This window comes from Schistocerca gregaria, chromosome 1 (assembly GCF_023897955.1).
Source record: "Schistocerca gregaria isolate iqSchGreg1 chromosome 1, iqSchGreg1.2, whole genome shotgun sequence".
Classification (NCBI taxonomy): Eukaryota; Metazoa; Arthropoda; class Insecta; order Orthoptera; family Acrididae; genus Schistocerca; species Schistocerca gregaria.
This window is the reverse complement of record NC_064920.1, coordinates 378,571,761-378,596,148: the sequence shown is the minus strand read 5'-3', so window position 1 is coordinate 378,596,148 and position 24,388 is coordinate 378,571,761. Positions and strand designations below refer to the sequence as shown.

The window sequence follows — 24,388 nt, the reverse complement described above, 5'->3', positions numbered from 1 at the left end:
TTTCATCCCCTGCCTTGTGGCGCCATGTGGATGCGTTGTGGTGGGGCATATGGTTCAGCTCACTACTCTTCCAGGTGTTTTGCACTTTCTAAACAGTAAGCAGATACTACTTGGTCAAGTAGCTCCTCAACTGGGATCACAAAGTTGAGTGCTGCTGATATCAGTCCTCTCATTAAGCAAAAATCCTTAGCAGTACTGGGAATCGAAGCTGGGTCCTCTGCTTGGTAGGCATCAACATCACTCAGCTAAGGGGACAGACAGTACAGTGGTAATATGGTCTTTTTAATTTTCTACTTTACTGTGGGTTGCCCATGACACATTCTTGACATCTTCACCCCTTTTCCCTCACACTATGTAAAATCTTGAACTGCAGGGACTTTTTGAACATTTTGCAGCCAATCTAGAATAAAAATTTACCTTGCGCTGTCTTTCTTGATGTTATCTTCACATTCAACTTGTCCACAGAATGGAGCGAGCACAATATTTTTCTGATCAACAATTTGACAAAATTCAGTCCATTTCTTTGTAAGTTTAGTGTGCTGGTCCAAATCGTTCTTTGCCCTGCAATAAAAAAGATATTAAATTTGTTGTTTGAACTAAATCAAAGTGTACACACACACACACACACACACACACACACACACACACACACACAGAAGATGAATGAATGCAGTGAACACATTCATTACAATACATGGAACTATTTCTCCATTCACATGGTTTTTCTAACAGTGCTCACAAACAGGCTTTCAAGGCAGTTATTTGTGCTGTTGTTGCTTTAGGCAGTGACCCAAGGCATAATTCTGTGCCGTATATTTCGTCTTCCTGTGCTGCAGATATCATCAGAGGCTTTGACTCAGGAAGCAGTTACAGTCAAAACCAAGCTCAACAAGCCATTATTTTTATATGTATTCACGCAATGGTCAGTTTGTGACCGATTGCCAAAGATTGCGTAGTCACACCAATGTATGTTATGGAGCTTGCAGTGAAGAAGAGTTGGAGCTGTATGTTTTATTTAGCACTAAGACCCACAACAAGCTCTGCAACATACATCTGGGCAACTCCATGATCTCAGGCAGTGGTCTGATGACATCATGAACTGATCACTGCATCATACAAACTGTTCAGCTGGCTGAGCTTGCTTCAGACTGTAACTGCTTTCTGAGGAAAGCCCTTGATGATGTTTCCAGCACTGGGGAAAAAAAAGGGGGGGGGGAACATCAGGCAGTGAATTATGCCTTGGACCATGACCTAATACCCAGAAAACAAATATCAGCAACAGCACTCTCAAAATTACTGAAAAAGCCTGACACAGGAAAATGGTAATAACTGTCTATAAATATATTTCATTGATGTGTGTTTAAACATTTACCTCTCTTGACACAAGGAGAGGGCGTGAACAATTATGTCAGCAATGCAAATTTGTATGCTATCTGAAACATACCCGCTGATAGAGATGAAAGCAGAAATAAACATTGGTAGCCCCAGCACACAGAATGTCTATTACTCACCTTTCAAAACAGATTTTGCAGCAAAATAAAGATGGCACGATAAATAAAGAAATACAGCCATAAGAGTCCTCATCAGAGGAGGTTTTATTTGTACACCAAATATTATCCTCAGTGAGCCACGATACTTGGTAGGTTGGTAGGGACCGGTGCACACTTCCCCCCCTCCTCGCGCGCATGTGTGTGCGTGCATGAGTGAGCACGCACGCGCGTGCCCGCGTGCTCACATACACAACCTTTCCACCCTGTTCTACCTCAAGTGTACGAGCTCTTTGAGACATCTTGTATGATATGGGCAAGCTCGCTGACTGCCTGCATGTCAAGTGCTTGCCCACATCTACCCACGGCTCCACAAGTGAACAGTCTGGTATACACTGTGAACTGAAAGCCCTTGTATTGCACATACATTGAACTTAGGTTGTCTGTAATCTGTTGAGTTAGAAGTTGACAAGACACACAGAGCTATCAAGAAAGACCAAGTAAAGTAAGCTTCACTCATGTGAACACAGTGGTTGTAGGATACTACAAAATAATAACTACTTTGGTTAATTTATCAAATGGAGATTTGAATTGAGAAAATCATTGAATTCACAATGAACAGAAACACTGCCCCATACAGAGGTGCAACTCCTAGTGCTGTTGGCACAAACACCAGTCCTATGGGAACGTTCATTCTCAGAAGCTCAGTACCACTTCTCTCCTCTCCCACTGCTGTTTCAACATTCCTCGACAAATCCTCTTTCCTCCCCATAGAAGGAACTCATATTTTCAAAGATACAACAACTATTTTCTACCTTACTTTTTTTTAATTATTGGCAGTATTAGAAACTGCACCTCATGAAGACACGGACTGGCCAGGCATTTGTAATTTTAACAACTATTCTGATCAATATGTGAATATGCTTCACGGTCAACAGATGACTGATAGTATTCCACATCAAATAACCACAGGAGCTTGTTGCTTTTCATCCCAGAAGAAGAAGCACTTGGTATCATCAACTAATATCTCTGTCAGCTACTCATATTCATAAGACTGACCAAACAAGTTCCATGGCTCTGCATCTCCCTTGCTGACTATGTACAACTAGCAGTGGAAATTATTCCATATCACGAAATCAGCTACATCTCCACTGATTTCTTATCTCTGTTTCAACAAAATTTAGGCTGCACATGCCACACTTTATGGCACAGCAATTCATGGTTTGCATGCACTCAGCCCATATCTTACGCTATCAATGACACCGCTGACACAATCTTGACTGCCTCACATAATTTTGCATTGAGCCTCAGGGCCGCCTCCATCAGGATACAGCACTAACCATTTGAATCTCTCCTCTTCTTACGAGACATTTGGTGACAGCCAATGCCCAAAATGTGGTAGACACCTACAAGTTGTTCCAACAGGAATAATTGTTTTCCTCCTGAGGGACATAGTTATCTGAAGAATTCATCCTACTGGAACACAATTTCAGCTTCTCCTTGACGCAAAATTCCAAACAATTCTGGCCATAAACACCCTCTTTGGGCTATACTACTACCATAGGCTGCCATCTGTTGTCTCCTAAAGCATACGGTCTATTTTACAGCACTTCCTAGAACTACTGTGTGATATACCACATTGTTCAAACTATTTGGACGATATAATTGTCACCAGGAAAGACCTAGAACGCCACTTCTGCAACTACAAGTGAATGTTCAATGCTGATACACGAAACAAGTCTGAAGTTACAAATGTGAATTGTTTCAACTGGAAGTAGAATGCCTTTGATACATCACAGTGTGGGACCAGCAGAGGTGTACCTTCAAGCCATTCACAATCTAACTATATGCCAGAATCTTTAAGAGCTAGAGGTGGTACTACGGAAATTAAATTATTAAAGACATTTTACCTCAATGGAACTACAATCTCCACAACATCATACTGACTCCCAAGCTGATGCCACCTGAATGGAATTTGTAATGCAAGAATTCTTTTTCTACAGTTGAACATTTCTTTATCAAATCACTTGCCTCACACATTATGCATCTTGCACAGAGCTATTTGACTGTGCATCAGATGGATCAGTCCACAACAAACTTGGTCATCAGCTCAAACCACTGCTCACAGGCACTGAAGGAAAACCTCTTTCATTTTGGTATCCAAAAATTCTATGATATCTATTTGGCCCTTCATACTAACAAACAGATCACAAATCATTTCTCATAAGTCTTGGCCCTCGTTGCCACATTCCACAACACACTGCCCAATGACTACAGTGCTGGGCTCTTATCCTAATTAAATAGCAATATAAAATGTAATTTTGATCCATAGTGTGCAATGAGGATGCAGACGTTATCTCACAGTTCCTGATGGGACTGGACAAAGTCTTTTATTCCTTTTCACAGGTCATCTTATGCAATGAGCAACGACCTCCAGAAGCCCTTGTTTGTATTAGCTGGCCTGCAGGATTCTGACCCAAACTAGAACCCAAAAGCTAGTTCACCATTAACCATTTTCCCTCTTTTTTAGAGTGCAAAACAAAGCAACAAAATAATGACTTAAAATAGGCCATTTTCTAGATAAAGTAATCTGTGGTCCTTACAGTTAACTGGCACATAGGAGCCTAAACGTAATCACTAGGTGGGTAACACGATAATTAATAATGACAGTGAACTTGGAACACTAGTAATGAAACAAATTTTACAACAATTCCTAGAACAACTACTATGCGATATTTCACATTGTTCAAACTACACTCCTGGAAATTGAAATAAGAACACCATGAATTCATTGTCCCAGGAAGGGGAAACTTTATTGACCCATTCCTGCGGTCAGATACATCACATGATCACACTGACAGAACTACAGGCACATAGACACAGGCAACAGAGCATGCACAATGTCGGCACTAGTACAGTGTATATCCACCTTTCGCAGCAATGCAGGCTGCTATTCTCCCATGGAGACGATCGTAGAGATGCTGGATGTAGTCCTGTGGAACGGCTTGCCATGCCATTTCCACCTGGCGCCTCAGTTGGACCAGCGTTCGTGCTGGACGTGCAGACCGCGTGAGACAACGCTTCATCCAGTCCCAAACATGCTCAATGGGGGACAGATCCGGAGATCTTGCTGGCCAGGGTAGTTGACTTACACCTTCTAGAGCACGTTGGGTGGCACGGGATACATGCGGAAGTGCCTTGTCCTGTTGGAACAGCAAGTTCCATTGCCGGTCTAGGAATGGTAGAACGATGGGTTCGATGACGGTTTGGATGTACCGTGCACTATTCAGTGTCCCCTCGACGATCACCAGAGGTGTACGGCCAGTGTAGGAGATCGCTCCCCACACCATGATGTCGGGTGTTGACCCTGTGTGCCTCGGTCGTATGCAGTCCTAATTGTGGCGCTCACCTGCACGGCGCCAAACATGCATACGACCATCATTGGCACCAAGGCAGAAGCGACTCTCATCGCTGAAGACGACACGTCTCCATTCGTCCCTCCATTCACGCCTGTCGCGACACCACTGGAGGCGGGCTGCACGATGTTGGGGCATGAGCGGAAGACGGCCTAACGGTGTGCGGGACCGTAGCCCAGCTTCATGGAGACGGTTGCGAATGGTCCTCGCCGATACCCCAGGAGCAACAGTGTCCCTAATTTGCTGGGAAGTGGCGGTGCGGTCCCCTACGGCACTGCGTAGGATCCTACGGTCTTGACGTGCATCCGTGCGTCGCTGCGGTCCGGTCCCAGGTCGACGGGCACGTGCACCTTCCGCCGACCACTGGCAACAACATCGATGTACTGTGGAGACCTCACGCCCCACGTGTTGAGCAATTCGGCGGTACGTCCACCCGGCCTCCCGCATGCCCACTATACGCCCTCGCTCAAAGTCCGTCAACTGCACATACGGTTCACGTCCACGCTGTCGCGGCATGCTACCAGTGTTAAAGACGGCGATGGAGCTCCGTATGCCACGGCAAACTGGCTGACACTGACGGCGGCGGTGCACAAATGCTGTGCAGCTAGCGCCGTTCGACGGCCAACACCGCGGTTCCTGGTGTGTCCGCTGTGCCGTGCGTGTGATCATTGCTTGTACAGCCCTCTCGCAGTGTCCGGAGCAAGTATGGTGGGTCTGACACACCGGTGTCAATGTGTTCTTTTTTCCATTTCGAGGAGTGTATTTGGACAATATGTCACCCAGAATGACAATAGAAAGCTAGAATCAAATATTACAACAACCATCTTGTTTAAGAGGATGTTAAAGAAAACGTCCTGGTAGATTAAAACTGTGTGCCCGACTGAGACTCGAAGTCGGGACCTTTGCCTTTCACGGGCAAGTGCTCTACCATCTGAGCTACCGAAGCACGACTCACGCCTGGTAATCACAGCTTTACTTCTGCCAGTATCTTGTCTCCTACCCTCCAAACTTTACAGAAGCTCTCCTGCGAATCTTGCAGAACTAGCACTTCTGAAAGAAAGGATATAGCGGAGACATGGCTTAGCCACAGCCTGGGGGATGTTTCCAGAATGAGATTTTCACTCTGCAGCGGAGTGTGCGCTGATATGAAACTTCCTGGCAGATTAAAACTGTGTGCCCGACAGAGGCTTGAACTTGGGACCTTTGCCTTTCGCGGGCAAGTGCTCTAGTGGCAGAACTAAAGCTGTGAGTGCCGGACGTGAGTCGTGCTTCGGTAGCTCAGTTGGTGGAGCACTTGCCCTTGAAAGGCAAAGGTCCCGAGTTCGAGTCTCGGTCGGGCATACAGTTTTAATCTGCCAGGAAGTTTCGTATCAGCGCACACTCCGCTGCAGGGTGAAAATCTCATTCAGGGTGTTAAAGAGCTCCTAAGACAATTGGCAACCCACAGCTGGATTAAATTTCCTTCACCACATTGCCATGATGAGTAAAGAGTAAAAAGCTATCTGCTGCCTGTGCTCTATCTACTAAAACCTCGGATACCTCAGATGACATAACACATTAAAACCAAAGGTGGTTTTTTTAACTTCGCACTGGATTAGAACATAGTATGCTGTACATGGAAAGAGCAAAAGTGTTGCAGGGTCTCTGTGTTTTTTTTTTTTTTAATCTGATTTTTTTGTGAGACTATTTCTGTTCATAGGGCATGGGGATATATCAAGCATATGAAACATGGATGATGGAGTTTTCCTGTAGTTTCGTTTGGAATATATCTTGTTTGTGCTGTTAGTGCAGAGTTCTGGGGTTTGTTTTGTTACGCAATGGAGTAGAGATGAAAGGAGATGTTTGTTTGTTTGTTTTGTTGTGTAGTGTAAGAGGAATGTAGTTAATGGTATTTTCATATTGTAGATTCAGGTAAAGCATGGGGAAGGAAATAATGCACAGTTGGCATGTAGTGTAGCACTGAAGAGATTGCAGCCACTGAAATGTTTTGTTGTGCAGTGATGTCAGTACATGTTTATTTTTGGCTAACAGTGAAAAGAAAGCAGTAGATGGTCATTAAGTTATCAGCAGATGAGTGATGATGGCTAACAACCATATTATTATGAGCAAGGACAGTCTAAAAGACAGAACATTTACAGCTGTGGGGAAACGGGCTGTAACTAAACAGTACAGAATGTGACATATCAGGACCAACTTTTTGGCTGTCAGGAAATATAACATGGGGCCAAAGAACTACCTGTTGGGAATCTCACCTTGCTGAACAATACCTTGGATCCTGGTTTACTCAGCTCTCTGGATGAGCTTATGGCTGCACAGAAGCATCACTTTAGTGCAGAACAAATGTTTCAACATATTCAATAGAATCGCACCACATCACGATGGTGGGAACCTTGTCTTCTGGTACCATGCGATTCTTTTTTTTCACTTTTACAGCTTTTGTTACCTATGGTGGGAATTGTCAACTGTCATGAACTCCCAGTCCACTAAATACCATACCAGTCTCCAGCAATGTGAATTGGACTGAACTAAGAGGAAAAACAATCAGTGTGAAAGTATTAAAAAAATGTACAGTGTACTATGTGATGTTTAACACTTGAGCGGCCACACCTATGTATAAAGTGCACCAACCACAAATAACATTGTCTTGTACCATTCCATTGTTGTTTTACAATTGCAAGCCCATATCTATTCCTTCATTGTTGCTTCAGCTAACACAATGATAAATTGGGCTGTCATACAAACAAGTGATCAGCAACAATATAAAATAAACAGTGAGTTAGGTGAGAAAAAATACACAACCTGTGCAACAAAATTTCCCAAATTTCGATTTAGCAGCACAATCCCACAATGAAGCAGTTGTCTAAAACATAATTAGTAATCAAATATGTATCTGGCTGAGATCTGACACAACTGTGGACACAACTGTGCTGTTTAATGCGCTAACTGTATCACTACTAAGGGGTAATATTTGCACATGGCAACAAAGAGATTCGATGAAAAGTTTAAATTATAGCTGTTTAATTAAAAAGTGGTATAGCTCTTATAATGCAAGTTTACTTTATCACTTTTTAATTAAAGTAAGATTACACTGTAATTTTGCCAATACATGTTTACCCTGGTAGATAAAAACAGCTATTCTTTACATGCCTACAAAGTAACTATTCTTTAAATGTGTACAAAGTATGTCATGCGCCTATTCGTGTTAAAATTGACCTGTTTGCTCAAGGGTCACCAATTTTACAGATTCAGCAGTAGCCTAAGGTATGATGCACCAAATCTTCTTCTAGAGCACAAAGTGTTGCCTCAACAACCTTCCTAGCGGTCTTCGCACCCAATTGCTAGGGAGACCAGCAAGTGGCCTGTGAAATTTTGCTGACAGGGCTGGAATATTTCAAGATCTCATTCTGCCAATGTAGTGAGCTATATCATGCCTTGGCCTGATACTGTGCCATCTGGGTTCCTATATGACCAGAAGCAGGCACTGATCATAAAAAAGCTCGGCAAATCTACTATAAATATTCACAGTCCAGACCTAGCAGTAGACTGTCTGCAACTGTTACCAGTACTGAGATGTACTCTACATCAGCCAAAGGCCTAATGTGTGTCATCCAATCTAGACTGCATCCAGTCACCTGGTCTATTGGCTCCAAAACCTAATGCTGTCGGGACTTGAACTAGTGCCATCCATCTGGAATCACCTCCTGGGTGACACCAAACAGCCGCTGGGGATCTACAGGGGGTCACTGGTTTTGAGCCTATGCACTGGTGAGGCTCGCTCCCACTGCAGACTCGTATCTGCCCTTGGCTGACACTGCATCCTTCACCGAGGTCCTGGGTTTGGCACACCATGCCCGTTGTCTGGAACCCCACGCCTTGTCGCTACCCTGCTGCCTAGTGTCATGGCCGCTCATCCAGTATCTGGGTGACTGTGCTGTGTCAGTATCTGATGCGGTGCTACTAGGGAATGGCTACTGTGCAAGGCCAAAGTGGAGCAGATGCTGCTATTGCCACAACTCTCCCTGCCGCAGAGGTTTGCAAGGTCTCTGCCTGACCAAACTCTCAAGTCCCTGCCAACAGCCATCATACGAGAGTCCCCCATCAATAAAGATTGTAATTGCTGAGGAAGCATTTTTGATTTCATCACTGCCAAGGAACTGGTAGTACATGCTTGATGTACTGCACAGTATACTGAACTGATGATCTTGACTTAAACAGTGTCCATCCACGGCACTATTAAAGTTGAACTGTGACTATTTTTGAGTATCCAATCTCCCCCCCCCCCCCCCCCCCCCCATTCACCCACCCACTCTCGCAGTTTCAATGGTCATGAATGTGGACCTCTAAATATTTTCAAGTTATTATTTCCTCACCACGTGTCACATTTATCACTGAGAGTAAGGCCATTTCTACATCAACATCTATACTCTGCAAACCACCATAAAGTGCACTGCAGAAGCTACATCTCACTGTAACAGTTTTAAGGGTTCTTTCCATTCACTTATGGGGCATGGGAAGAATGACGGTTTGAATGCCTCTGTGTATGCAATATGTATTCTAATCTTATCCTCATAATTCCTATGTGAGCGATATGTAGGGGGTTGTAGAGTAATCATTTAGAGCTGGTTTTGAAACGTTGTTAATAGACTTCCTCAGGATAGTTTACATCTATCTACAAGTCTTCCAGTCTAGTTCCTTCAGTAGCTCCGTGACATTCTCCCATGGATTAAATAAAACTGCGACCATTCGTGCTGCCCCGCTCTGTATACATTCAACATCCCCTGTTAGTCCTATCTGGCACGGGTCCCATACACTTGAGCAATATTCTAGAACCAAACACCTGAGTGACTTGTAAGCAAACTCCATTGTATACTGATTGCACTTCCCCTGTATTCTACCAAGAAACTTAAGTCTACCACCTGCTTTACCCACGACTGAACCTGTGTGTTCATTCCATTTCATATTCCTGCAAAGTGTTACACCTAGGTATTTGTGCAAATTGGCCAATTCCAACAATGACTCATTGATTTTATAGTGTGTTTATTTTCATTTTGTCAAGTGCAAAATTTTAGATTTCTGAACATTTAAAGCAAGTCGCCAATCTCTTCACAACTCTGATATCTTATTGAGATCTGACTGAATATTTATGCAGCTTCTTTGAGAGAGTACTTCATTACAGATAACTGCATCAGCTGCAAAAAGCCTGAGTTTACTATTAATACTGTCTGCAAGGTCATTAATACACAATATGAGCAGCAAGGGTCCCAATACTCTTCTCTGGGACACACCCGAAGTTATTTCTACATCTGCCAATGACTCTCCATCCAAGGTAACATCTCCCTACCATAAGTCCTTAAACCCAGTTGCTAATTTCATTTGATACCCTTTACAGTCATAGTTTTGACAATAAGCATACATGTGATACTGAGTCAAATGCATTTTGGAAACCAAGAAATACTGTTATCTATCTGACTGCCTTGATCCGAAGCTTTCAGCATGTCATGTAAGAAAAGTGCGGTTGGCATGTACGAGGTCATTCAGTTCAAGGTGTCTCATTATGTTTGTGCTCAGAATATGTCCTAAGATTCTACAACAAATCAATGTCAAGGATATTGGACTATGGGTTTCTGGATCAGTTCTACAACACTTCTTGTAGACACGTGTGATCATTCACAAAAAAGTGCTCAATAATACTTGTAAAACATTATTTTTATCTTCTATTACAGTATATATGTTTGGTTTGATTGCTACTCTCGTGACATCTGGAAAATGAAGTAATTTCCTTAGTTACGTATCAAATGAGTGGTGATTAAAATTTGAGGATAATTCCAAAAGTAAGAAATATGAAGTGAAGTGCCGGGAGGGGGGTTGCAGGGAAACTGTTTGCATGGCTGCTGGCTACACTGTTTTCTCCTTGGTTCCTCCACACACTGTAGAAACCACATCACATAGGCTGGAGCTTTCAGTCATGGCTTGGCAGCCAGTTGTAATGGAGCTCCTGTTAGCCATTACTGCCAAGTGTGAGGCTGGTGCAGATACTTGGTTTTTTTAGTGCAAAAGGCATTACACTATTCAACATTCACTAACAGTTGATGTAAGCGGATGGAGTGTCATGTATGTATGTATGTATGTATGTATGTATGTATGTATGAAATGTCGCAAGGGATGTAGAGAGTTCGCAGGTGGTCACACTGAAATTCATGAAGGGGGAAAAAATGGGAAACTGCTAATTCCCAAAAAGACAATAGCGAAGGTTGAACAAACTGTGCTTCAAAATCAGTGGATCGCACTCGATGAGCTCTGCAATGTTGTTCCTGAGGTTTCTCAAAGCACTGTTCACTGGACTTTGACGGAAGTGTTGAAATTTCAGAAGGTGTGCACAAGATGGGTTTCAAGTATGCTGACAGAAGACCATAAATGGCAATGTGTTGAAACTTCCTGTCTATTTCTTCAATGCTATGCAGGTGAAAAGGACAATCTTTTAGAGTCAATAGTTGACGAGTGATGAAACATGGCCTTTCCATTTCACATCTGAGACCAAACAGCAGTCATGTGAGTGGCAGCATTCCAATTTATACAAGCCACAAAAATTCAAAACACCACAGTCTGCTGGTAACACTATGGCAACTGAGTTTTTGGTTTGAAAGGGGATGTCATTCATGGTTCTAGGGACAACAATAAATGCTGACAGGTATTTGTTGCTGACAGGAGTTTGTGGCACAACTTGACAAGAAGAAGGGACCCGGTTGGTAGGACATGTTCTGAGGCATCAAGGGATCACCAATTTAGTATTGGAGGGTAGTGTGGAGGGTAAAAATCATAGAGGGAGAACAAGAGATGAATACACTAAGCAGATTCAGAAGGATGTAGGCTGCAGTAGGTAGTAGGAGATGAAGAAGCTTGAACAGGATAGAGTAGAAAGAGAGCTGCATCAAATCAGTCTCAGGACTGAAGACCACAACAACAACATTGTCAGATATTAAAAAAAAAAAAACTCAAGACAGGCGATTCAGAACTGAAGAAGAGGAATGCTGAGCAAGGATATAAGCCTTTTCCTGACAATGCTTGCCCCCACATCACCCTATAATCCAGACCTAGTACATAGTGACTACCTCTGGTTTTCTAAGTTGAAAGAACACTTTGCTAGAAGGCACTTCAGAGACGACAAATAGGTGAAAGATGCGTTCGATGCTTTTTCAATAGTGTGGTGGCAGGCTCTGGTATCACATGAGCAGACAAAAACTGCTACAGCATTTACAAAAATTCATAAACTTAAATGGTGATTATGTGGAAAAATAGAAAAATGTCGAGACTTCAAAGCTATGTACAATTTATTGTATTATTTTAAAAAAATGGAGACCTTACCTTTGGGGTCACCCTTGCATATGAGAAACAAGAGTGGAGCCTCCCGTAAAAAAACACCTGGCACTTCTTTGATGATGCCCAAAACCATGTACAGCAAATGAGATGCCGATTGAGAATTTAAAGTTTAATGTTAAGAATTTTTAGGAATACTAGAGGGTATTTGTTTGGTGGATTATGTAGACCATGCAGTCAACAGTTGTGTGGACTTGAAATATTTCAATCATTTATGCCTGGAGGCATAAAAAAGGTTCCAAAATTTTTTTAGTAAAGAATCAGGAAAAAGGAATTGCACTCTCAATCAGCACCTCATTTGCTACGCATGATTTTGAGCATCATTCGATGGTGCACCAAATGTTTCTCTAACTACAATGACGGGAAAACACAAATCGCAATACCAAGAGGTTGTGCGACATAAGCAAAAGTTGGCAGGTGTGTTTCAACATCTGAAAGATGATATCTGTTCCAACTTTGCGACAGTCGCACAAGAGTCACACTTTTAAGGATGAAGATCACATTTGCTTTTAAACACACACTTTAACAGTCACGAGCATTATTTATCTTTTGAGATTGGACATGGTGAGTTGATGTTAGCCAAGAATGCCTCTTAAAGGTGACAAAGTTGTTATTATCAATACCTCACTGAGTTTGAATGAGGTCGTATAACAGGGCTAGGAGAAACTGGAGGTTCCTTCACAATATTACAGAAAGACTTGGCAGGAATGTGGCAACGGTATACGATTGCTTGCGGCGATATCCACAAGTATGTACGGTTGCAAGAAGACCAGGCTCTGGATGGCCACATGGCACTACCGAGGGAAGACCATCTGTTTGCCATATGGGTCTGCAGCACTTGACACCACAGTGACATAATGAACTGTTACAAACTGGTCACTTCAAGGACAACTCTAAACCAGATACCCTGTGGCGTCCATTCCACTAACCCAAAAGCACTGCCATTTGCGCCTTCTGTAATGTGAAGTGAGAACTCATTGGAGGGCCCGGTGGAGGTCTGTTGTGTTTTGTGATGAAAGCTAGTTCTGCGTTGGTGCCAATATGGCTGTGTTCTGGTTAGGAGGAGGCTACTGGAGAGCCTCCAACCAATCTGCCTGCATGATAAACACGCAGGACTCACACCTGAAGTTATGATCTGAGGGTGCAAATTCATATGACAGAAGGAGCACTCTCATGGTTATGCCAAGCACCCGGACTGTAAATTTGTACGTGAGTCTGGTGATGTGACTGTTTTGCTGCCATTCATATACAGCAGTCCAGGGGCTGTTTTCCAACAGGGTAACGCTAACCCACATTCCACTGTTGCAAACCAAGATGCACATTCCACTGTTACAAACCAAGATGCTCTACAGTGTGTTGACATGATGCCTTGGCCTGCTCAATCACCAGATCTGTCTCCAATTGAGCACATATGTGACATCATTGGACGACAACTCCATTGTCATCCCTGTATTGGCCAACCAAATGCAACAGGCATGGAACTCCACTCCACAAACTGACATCTGGCACCTGCACATGTTTGCATGCTTGGATTCAGCATTCTGACTGATATATCAATTACTAATGTACCATCATTTGACATTTGAATGCCTTATCTCGCACTTATATTAACCTCTGATCTTCAATGTTCATCACTTAAATATGTCACTCAGATGCATTCCCAAAATTTTCTTTCTACATGAATTAGTTTTAGCTGTTGTGGTTTTTTTTCCTCTCAGTGTATTTTCTTACTTTCAGACAATGTCACAAAACATTTGACCACAATTTGTTTTCATTTTTTTTTATCTGGAACCTTAAATAATTGGTCAGACATAGAATTTTACATTATGTTTCAGTCTCCACTTCTTAAGATACCTCAATTGACTTACTAGCTACTGTGGAAAAGAAAGAACCTCTGTCTACAGCATACAGCTATCTGACAAAAATAGGCACTCAATTTGGGTTGGGCCTCTAGCATAGATTATGGATTTTTATAACATCAATAAAATACTTTTTGAAGAATTCTAAATTGTAACAAAGTCAATAATAAACCTCTGTTTTCTGTGCTTCAGCTACAGAACACTTGGTTTTGAGAGCATTTTCTTTGAATTCCTTTCCTTTTTTCCCATTTTTTCCTTAAAAACTATAAAACAGCATCTTTCTTATCATATGTTTGACAGTACTAAATACGACTTCTTGCGACCTTCCAACAGTAAATAACATTTTTGGCTTACTTGTTAAACAGGCTATGATGAATAGTTTCCAATAACTGTTGCAGTTCACTGACTGCCGAGTCACGAGGTATAGGAATTTTCTCTCCATTATCACGGCGAACAGCAATGATCTGCTTCTGCTTTAAGTCCTTTGGACCAATTTCTACTCTTATAGGAACTCCCTGAAACAATAAAAATTTACATTGCAACAAAATCCTGTTACAGAAGAATAACTATAATATAGCTGCATCCAAATCCTGTTACGGAATAAGAATAGCTGTAAAAAATAGTTGAAGGTTGTTGACTTATCCTAAACACACATTTAATTTTAGTTTTAAGTAGATGACAAATCTGGAAAGCTTTCAAATTATACATATGGTATTCATCTTTTGGACCTGCAGCTCTTGTCTTTCTTTTTGTGTCTGCAAGTTACATTATGGGATATAGGTTTTACCTTTTTGCAAACACATTGTTTTCTCTTTCCATCTAAACTTGTTTCAGCACCTCTGTGCCATCACAGTGGGTTTTGTTTATTGAAAACTTTAAAAAGTGAACATATTTTAGCTTGTAACTGATCTAACAAAGCGAGGCTTAAAGAAAGTTTTTGTTCGTTTTGCTTGGTACCGTGATTTTATATTATATGGTTTTGCAGGACCAGCTGTATGGTGGCCTGCACTGATAAGATTTTCATCTGCGAACCAAACAATGTAAATGTCAATTTTATCAGCGAGTTAGCACATTCCTTGACTTTTAAAAAACTTGATTTTGGTGTGTCACAAAGTTTTGTGTATATATTTATTACTTAAGTTTTGTTGTGACTCCTGTCTTTTTTGCATTCTGAGGGCACTGTACACACATACTAATGTACTTTGAGTAATTTCGTTTTTTTATAAACTTCTTTTTGCTTTGCAAAACATGGTCTGCACTATTTTGTTGTGTTTCCGAAATCTGTTTGAGTTCATTTGTTCCAGAGAGACTTTGATGCTGAATTTGAATTTTGTTACTTTTTCTCTCTCTTTTGGTGTGTGAGTGTGAGTGTGTGTGTGTGTGTGTGTGTGTGTGTGTGTGTGTGTGTGTGTAGGCTTCTTTAGCTGTTTGTGTTGCTTTTCTGTAAAGTTCCTTTAATGTGTTAAATAATGTGCCTTTGAAGAGCATAGTGTTTTCATTTAAAAACCATTTGCCTTCTGCTATTGCCTTCTAGCCTTCTATATGTGGAAGCTCTCTGCTAGTGTCAGTTTGTGTTGTAGGCTGAGGCTGGATTTCAGTACTTTTAAATATTTTGCTACTGTGGGTGGGTGATGATTATGGTCTATTAGGTGGCCAGCAAATGTGCTATGGGTGCTGTTACTTTTTAGGGCTCTGATGTGTTCTGAGTATCTTATTTTAAAGTTCCTACATATTTATGCTAAGTACAATCCAAAAGCACTCACCCTAAAGTCCCTACCACAGGTGTACAAAGAACATATTCCTTTAAGATCTGTCATTGAACTCAGAAATGCTCCACCATACCACCTAGCCCAACACACACACACACACACACACACACACACACACACACACACACACACACATATAAAATAGAAACTTCCACGTGGGAAAATATATTAAAAAAAAGATTCCAAGACTTACCAAGCGGGAAAGCACCGGCAGACAGGCACAATGAACAAAACACACAAACACACACACACACACACACACACACACACACACACACACACACACACACACAGAATTACGAGCTTTCGCAACTGGCGGCTGCTTCGTCAGGAAACAGAGAAGGAAAAGGAAAGATGAAAGGATGTGGGTTTTAAGGGAGAGGGTAAGGAGTCATTCCAATCCCGGGAGCGGAAAGACTTCCCTTAGGGGGAAAAAATGACAGGTGTACACTCGCACACACACACACACACACACACATATCCATCCGCACATACACAGACACAAGCAGACATATTTAAAGACAAAGAGTAAGGGCAGAGATGTCAGTCGAGGCGGAAGTACAGAGGCAAAGAAGTTGTTGAAAGACAGGTGAGGTATGAGCGGCGGCAACTTGAAATTAGCGGAGGTTGAGGCCTGGCGGATATCGAGAAGAGAGGATATACTGAAGGGCGAGTGCAAGCAAACACACCAGTCTCACACATTAATGAAATAGCAGCTACACTTAAGCACAAAATTACTTTATGTTCAACAAAGAATTTTATTCCCAACCATGAAGGGCTCTCAATGGGATCACCATTAGTAGTCTTCTAGCCAACATATTCATGAATAACCTAGAGAACAGGGTCTTAATATACATAATATCACCAAAAAAATACAAAGTAATATACTGGTACTGTTTTGTTGACGACACAATATGCCTGATTGATGAACCACACACACATGTAGAACAGTTAGACATCCCTCATTGGCGAAGAGCACAAGGTACACAAGATGGTCAGGGAATTGGCAAATGGCGATTGCATAAGAAACAAGGAGTTGGCGTTGTTGGATGTGTAGAGGGGGAACCACCCGCCTCTGTGAGGAGACTATCAACAGGACTAGTATGAAATATATTAAAAACAAAGATTCCAAGACTTACCAAGCGGGAAAGCGCCGGCAGACAGGCACATGAACAAAACACATAAACACACACACAGAATTACTAGCTTTCGCAACCGATGGTTGCTTCTTCAGGAAGGAGAGGGAAAGACGAAAGGATGTGGGTTTTAAGGGAGAGGGTAAGGAGTCATTCCAATCCCGGGAGCGGAAAGACTTCCCTTAGGGGAAAAAAAGGACAGGTGTACACTCGCACGCACACACACACACACACACACACACACACACACATCCATCCGCACATACACAGACACAAGCAGACATATTTAAAGGCAAAGAGTAAGGGGCAGAGATGTCAGTCGAGGCGGAAGTACAGAGGCAAAGAAGTTGTTGAAAGACAGGTGAGGTATGAGCGGCGGCAACTTGAAATTAGCGGAGGTTGAGGCCTGGCGGATATCGAGAAGAGAGGATATACTGAAGGGCGAGTTCCCATCTCCGGAGTTTGGATAGGTTGGTGTTGGTGGGAAGTATCCAGATAACTCGGACGGTGTAACACTGTGCCAAGATGAGCTGGCCATGCATCAAGGCATGTTTAGCCACAGGGTGATCCTCATTCCCAACAAACACTGTCTGCCTGTGTCCATTCATGCGAATGGACAGTTTGTTGCTGGTCATTCCCACATAGAAAGCGTCACAGTGCAGGCAGGTCAGTTGGTAAATCACGTGGGTGCTTTCACACGTGGCTCTCCCTTTGATCGTGTAAACCTTCCGGGTTACAGGACTGGAGTAGGTGATGGTGGGAGGGTGCATAGGGCAGGTTTTACACCGGGGGCGGTTGCAAGGGTAGGAGCCAGAGGGTAGGGAAGGTGGTTTGGGGATTTCATAGGGATGAACCAAGAGGTTACGAAGGTTAGGTGGACGGCGGAAAGACACTCTTGGTGGAGTGGGGAGGATTTCATGAAGGATGGATCTCATTTCGGGGCAGGATTTTAGGAAGTCATATCCCTGCTGGAGAGCCACATTCAAGGTCTGATCCAGTCCCGGGAAGTATTCTGTCACAAGTGGGGCACTTTTGGGGTTCTTCTGTGAGAGGTTCTGGGTTTGAGGGGATGAGGAAGGCACTAATAGCCAGATGCGCCCCACAATGATAGACAGGGTCAAGGAGTTTCAAAGTGGAAGAAGCTGCTAAGCCATAAACCTGACTACCGTAATCTAGTCTGGACAACCATAGCACGGTAAAGATCGAGTAAAGTGAAACAGTCTACTTCCCAAGATATGTGGGCCAGGAGACAGAGAGCTTTAAGATTCTGCATACATGTAGTACTTAGGTGGCAAATGTAGAGTAGCCAAAATAAAGCTCTGGATCGGGGTGTAATGTGGGTCAACGACAAAAATGCATAACCCACATTTTGGAGGGAGAAAACTGGAAGCCATAGGCGGTGGCCCATGCAGAGGCCCGTCAGATGGCCCCTAGGAGCTGGTGTTCAGCTGATGCTACGGAATGAGAGCTGCGTCAGATGCAAAAATTGTCGACATACAATGCCGGGGTAACCAGAGGTCCGACAGAGGTCACAAGCCCATTCATGGTAATGAGGAAGAGTGTGACACTTAGGTGGTGGTGGTTGGGATGTTTAAGGGGGACTAAACAGCTAATGTCATCAGTCCCCCATTCCACAAACAGGCGATCGAAAATTTACGGAGCAGGTAAAACCCCAAGGGGGGAGGAGACGCCCCTCTCCCCAGTCACTGAAAAAACACCAATGTGGCAGCGAATGCTAGAGACAAGAAGAGTACAGACGAACACCGGACAGAAAGAAATGGAAGAAAAGAAGAGGGCCGGGGACTGGTTGACTGACCATGAGAACAAAAAAAAGGGAAAGAGTCAACCATCCGAATACCCACTAAAATCTGCAACCAATGAGAGACTCGAGGTCAAGAGACACAGAAAGGGAAAGGGGCAGGACTCCGCCCCCCCCCCCCCCCCCAAATGGAACCATAAAAAGGACTACCACGGATAAAATTTAAAACGTCGTCAGCCATGGAGGCATCGTCGCTTAAAACCAAAGGCAACGTGCCCGGGAGATTAAAAGACTGCCGGAGGGTGCGCTGTCGGGGACACTCCAACAAAATGTGGGCGACCGTCAACTGGGCTGGGACCCGCACTGACACAGGGGGGGATCCTCCTGACGCAAAAGATGTCCGTGCGTCAGGTAGGTATGGCCGATGCGTAGCCGACACAGGATGACAGAGTCCCTGCGAGAAGCCCGCAGGGAGGACTGCCACACATCGGTTGTCTCCTTAACAGCCCGCAGTTTATTTGGCGAAGTCAGGCTTTGCTACTCGTCATTCCACATTCCAAGCACCTTACGGCGCAACGCCAGCTGCAGATCACGAGCCGGGAGGCCGATCTCCAAAGTGGGGGCGTCGAACGCCCCTTTGGCCAGCCTGTCGACACGTTCGTTCCCCAGGATGCCAACGTGACCTGGCGTCCAAACAAAGACCACCGAATGACCAGAGCGGGTAATGGCAAAAACAGACTCCTGAATAAAGGATACCAGAGGAGAAGAGGTATAGCAGCAGTCGATAGCCTGGAGGCTGCTCAGGGAGTCACTGCAGATGACGATGGATGTACCTGAGCAGGAACGCATATGCTCAAGAGCGTGCAATATGGCCACCAGCTCTGCAGTAAAAATACTGCAGCCAGCCGGCAAGGAGCGCTGCTCAACATGGGCAGCGTGAGCAAAAGCGTAGGCAGTACGACCATCCACCAGGGAACCATCAGTGTGCACAGAACCCTGCGGAATACCATTCTCCTATTTCTTAGGGGCGCTGAGTGAAGTGCCAATCCAAACCCGGAAGAGCCGGTGAGATAAAAATTCGCAGATAAAAACTGGAACAGGACCACGGAAGCCCCAGTCATGGAGGGTAACTAAAATGTGATGGCACCAAGCCGTCATATGCCTTATGTAGATTAAAGAAGACAGCGACTGGTGCTGGTGGTGAGTAAAAGCCTGTCGGATAGCTGATTCCAATCAGAGTAAATGGTCAGTTGGAGATTGCCCTGCCAGGAAGCCATACTGATACAGGGACAAAAGGCCCCGAGATTCGGGTACCCAATATAATTGGAAGCTGACCATCCTTTCGATAGTTTACAGAGTACATTCGTCAGGCTACTTTGGCAATAGCTGTCTAGAGACAATGGGTTTTTATCGGGCTGAAAGTTGGGGATAACTATACTGTCTCGCCATTGTGACAGAAAACAACCCCTGAGCCATATATAGTTGAAGACCCTAAGGAGCTGTTGCCTCTGGGGAACGTCCAAGTGTTGGATCATCTGATTTTGGATGGAATCCAGGACTGGGGCTGTGTCTCGTGAAGAGCTAAGAGCCTGCAACCAATTCCCATTCAGTGAAGGATGCATTTTAGGGCTCAATGTGGTGCGGGATGAAACAGAGGGGGTCTGTTTAACTCTCTCGGAATTCCTCTTTGCTCCACTTAATAAGGTAACGAGTCTTAGCATGCAGACGCTTAAAAGTGAGGAGATTGATCTGTAAAGGCTGTCCCTTAAATCATTGCAGCACCCGTCGGCAGTCCTGGACAGTGACTGCGACATCCTATGTCCACCACGGCACCAGTCGATGGCGAGGGGAACCTGCAGACTGGGGGACAGCAGTGCCAGCAGCATGACAAATAGTGGCAGAGATGCCTTGCATGACTACATCAATGGAATTTGAGACGGAGGTGTCAAAGTTCACAGCATAAGTATATAAAGGCCAATTGGCCTGATGGAGTGCCCAACGTGGGACCTGTCCTACTGGCGGCAGCAGGGGAATGATAGAATCACCCGGAAGTGGTCACTGTCACAAAGGTTATCATGGGATGACCATTGTAGGGAAGCCAGCGTAGGGAAGGAGATTGTGAGATCGATAACAGAGAAGGTGCCATGAGCAGCACGGAAGAACCATCATTCAGGAGACGCAAACTGAGGTCTGTGATAAATTGGTCAATTAGGATACCCTTACCCATTGAAGTGACAATCCTCCACAGCGGATGGTGGGCACTGACGTCCCCAAGGAGGAGAATTGGGTGCAGGATTTGCTGGATTAAGGCAACGTAAGGAAGTGGCCTACCTGGAGGGGGTTGACATTAGAAATGGTGATTGTCGGAGTCATTTGCACTTGGACCACCACTGCTTCCAATTTGGTATGTAGGGGGACCCAGTCACCTAATGACATTGGAATGAACCAATGTGCAGACCCTATCAGATGCTACCCCAGGGCCAGGATGGTTCCAACCGAATGCCCGATAACCACGAAATGTTGGAGAGTGATCATCACGGAAATGCATTTCTTGAAGAACAAGACAGAATGCACAACAGGATGAGACAAGACATTGCATTTCCGGTAGATGACTATAGTATCTATTGCAATTCCACTGGATGATCATGTGGCGAGAGTCCAAGGTAGACATGAAGAAGCCGAGGAAGAGGTCAGGTCACTTGGTCAGCAGTATTCACCGACAAGGGTGGGGTGATGTCCATAAATAAAATGTCAGACTCAGGTTGCGAGGGGCAGATTGCAGCTCTTTGGGGGCACCTTGTCTTGGGATTTGTTCCTTCTTCTTCTTCTTCTTCTCTTTCTGAGGTGGAGGGGGGCAGGGTACAGGGGGAAGTACAGGCTTCTGCAAGATTTGAAACTGAAAGAGTGTGTCAACCTTGGGATGCACAGAAGATGGGCCTTGTGGCCAAATGGTGGGAAGAGTCTTCTGGCCTGCGAGACGCTGGGGAGAGGGGTCCTCGGAGGAAGCCTGATCACCGGCAGATGCCAAAGAAGGCAAGGTCATGGGAACTGCAGGGGAGGGGAAGGGGAGAGAGGGACAGAGCAGCTGGGGAAAGGACAGGGGGAGGAGGAGGAAATGAAGTAAAAGAGGCAAAAGTTGAATATTTTTTGTGAGCCTCAGCATAAGGCAGGCAATTCAGGGACTTGTGTTCTTGGATCTTCTTTTCTCTCTTGTAAGCCGGGAAATTCGGCGAGTAAGGGGAGTGGCGGTCAGCACAGGTGGCGGAACACAGGTGCTTCTCTCATGGAGTGGGTGGTCACAGTCCACACACAAAAGGTCCTCCGTACAGCAGGAAGACAAATGCCGAAAAAGCAAGCACCGCACAGGTGGAGGGACGTACGGCTCCACGTCACATCTGCAGCACGCACCTTGACCTTCTCTGGGAGGGTATCCCCCTCAAAAGCCAGAATGAAGGTGCCAGTATCTGTGCGGTTGTCTTTGCGACCCTTCTGCACATGTCAAACAAAATGAGAACCATGCCGCTTCAGATTAGCCCGGAGTTCCTTATCAGTTTGCACAATGATGTCCGTATGAAAAATTACTCCCTGGTCCACATACAGAGATGGGCGAAGAGTGATAAGACACCAGGACATTGCCAAGACGATCACAGGCATGAATAGTTGTGGATTGGGTAGCAGAAGAACCTTGGATCAACAGGGAGCCTGACAGTATCTTACTACAACACTCTAATTAACCAAACTTGTCCTCTATATTTTCCACAAAAAACAAAGGCTTTGTGGTGGTGAATGTGTCCCCATCGGTCCTCTTACAGACGACGGATCCTTCACCATTCGAAGAGATGGCCAGATTTTTGCAGCTTGATATGCTTCATGGGCCAAGCATCTGCCCTAATACCATCCAAGCTGACCAGGGCTCTCCCCATGGGTGCCACCCAGCCACAGCAAAGAGCTGTCTGGCACAGCAGCCAATTCTGGGAGTTCCGATGCTCCAAGAACGTAAGCAACCACTCTTGGCATACATTGGGAGGGAACAGCTCTGGTATCAGTAGTGTGATCCCTGTGTACTCAGGGGGCTCAGCCACATGGGTACATAACAGCCCCACCAGATGGACTGGCTTCACATGCTGGTGACATAGCAGGGTGGAAGGGAGCTACAGTGAGGAAAGGAGAGGGAGGGGAAGGGAGGGGAGGGGGGAGGGGAATCCACATCGTAGATGTTAGGGAGGGAGGTCTTCCCCATATTGCTCACACTAAAAACAGGACATTTTGAAGTGGAGGTCAAACCTTAAGTGGAGACCTAAACACCAAAAAGGATAAAACAACAGGCAAAAGGAACAAAATTGCAACCAATACAAGAAACCAGGTGGATAGCCAGGTCGACAAAAATCAGAACACCAAGAGAGGGGAAGAATGTGGCAATGGGGAAGGAGCAAGGATAGGGAGGGAGGGCAGGGTAAAGGAAATGCAGCCAGGAAAGGAAGAATTGGCTGCACAATAGCTCGGAGCCCTGTGTGCGCCACACACGAACACACGAAAGAACTGTGAGGCCTCCCCCCTGCAGGCGGAGGGGTCGCTGGCAACTGTTCAAACAAACCTAATGTGAAGCTGTGATGTCACTTTCATCGGAAGCAGTAAGGTGTTATGAAGTATTGCGTAGTCTTCGTCCTCAAGCCTTTGACACATTTTGCTGTTGGCAGACACTTGTGTGCACTGTTTTGTTGTTGTAAATGGTGCATTTCTTTTGTAATTTAGCCGGCCAGTGTGGCAGAGCAGTTCTAGGCACTTCAGTCTGGCACCACGTGACCGCTACAGTCGCAGGTTCAAATCCTGCCTGGGGCATGGATGTGTGTGATGTCCTCAGGTTAGTTAAGTTTCAGTAGTTGTAAGCTCTAGGGGACTGATGACCTCAGATGTTAAGTCCCATACTGCTCAGATCCATTTGAACCTTTTTTTTTTTTTTTTTTTTTTTTTTTTTTTTTTTTTTTTTTTTTTGGCAACTTAAGTTTAATTTTTTCTCTCATTTGTTTTATTTATGCAGTACTATTCTGCAGCAGTGGTATACAGTAATGTTCTTTGTTACAGTATGAGTTCTTACCAGTCAAAACTACAAAAGTTTAAGTGAAAACTGAAACAATGAAAAGTTCCTTGAAGTCTAAAAAATTTCTTTGATTTTCCCAGTTTTATCCCTGATGAAAATTTTCCCAGGTTTTTCTGGTTGTCCCAGGGTAAGTATGACGGAATTTGCTGATGGCTCAAACAACTGCAAAGCCATACAAAGCACTTGTAGAGTAGTGTCCCTCTGACTTTGGAGAGTACTCTGGAGGCATAAGCTACCACTTTTTCAGTACCTTCCTGAATTTTTACTAGAACCGCATCTATCCCTTAGCTGTTAGTGCCGGTATGAAGTTCTGTCTTGGCATTCTCATCATGCGATGTTAGGACTGTACAAGATGTTAGTACCTCCTGAAAGCCAGGAAAAGATCTTTCCTGCACATTGTTCCAGGAAAATTTTGTGTGTGCATGCAGTAGTTCTTGCAAAGGGTGTGCCTTGGTACACAAGTCCTTTGTGACTCATTGTTAGTATGAAA

General features: G+C 44.3%; 1 protein-coding gene and 1 non-coding gene across 2 annotated transcripts in view; one reads left to right on the top strand and one right to left on the bottom strand.

Annotated features, from left to right (window-relative positions):
• LOC126347959 (bifunctional glutamate/proline--tRNA ligase) overlaps positions 1–24,388 on the bottom strand; it is a 205,291-nt gene that overhangs the window by 12,775 nt on the left and 168,128 nt on the right. The window contains exons 24-25 of the mRNA XM_050002314.1: positions 14,491–14,651; positions 418–561 (exon numbers count right to left, since the gene is read on the bottom strand). Coding sequence (XP_049858271.1) covers positions 418–561; positions 14,491–14,651 — 305 coding nt within the window. The remainder of the gene's footprint in view (positions 1–417; positions 562–14,490; positions 14,652–24,388) is intronic.
• On the top strand, positions 6,170–6,244 carry Trnas-uga (transfer RNA serine (anticodon UGA)). The gene has a single exon. It is a non-coding gene; the product is annotated as a tRNA-Ser (tRNA).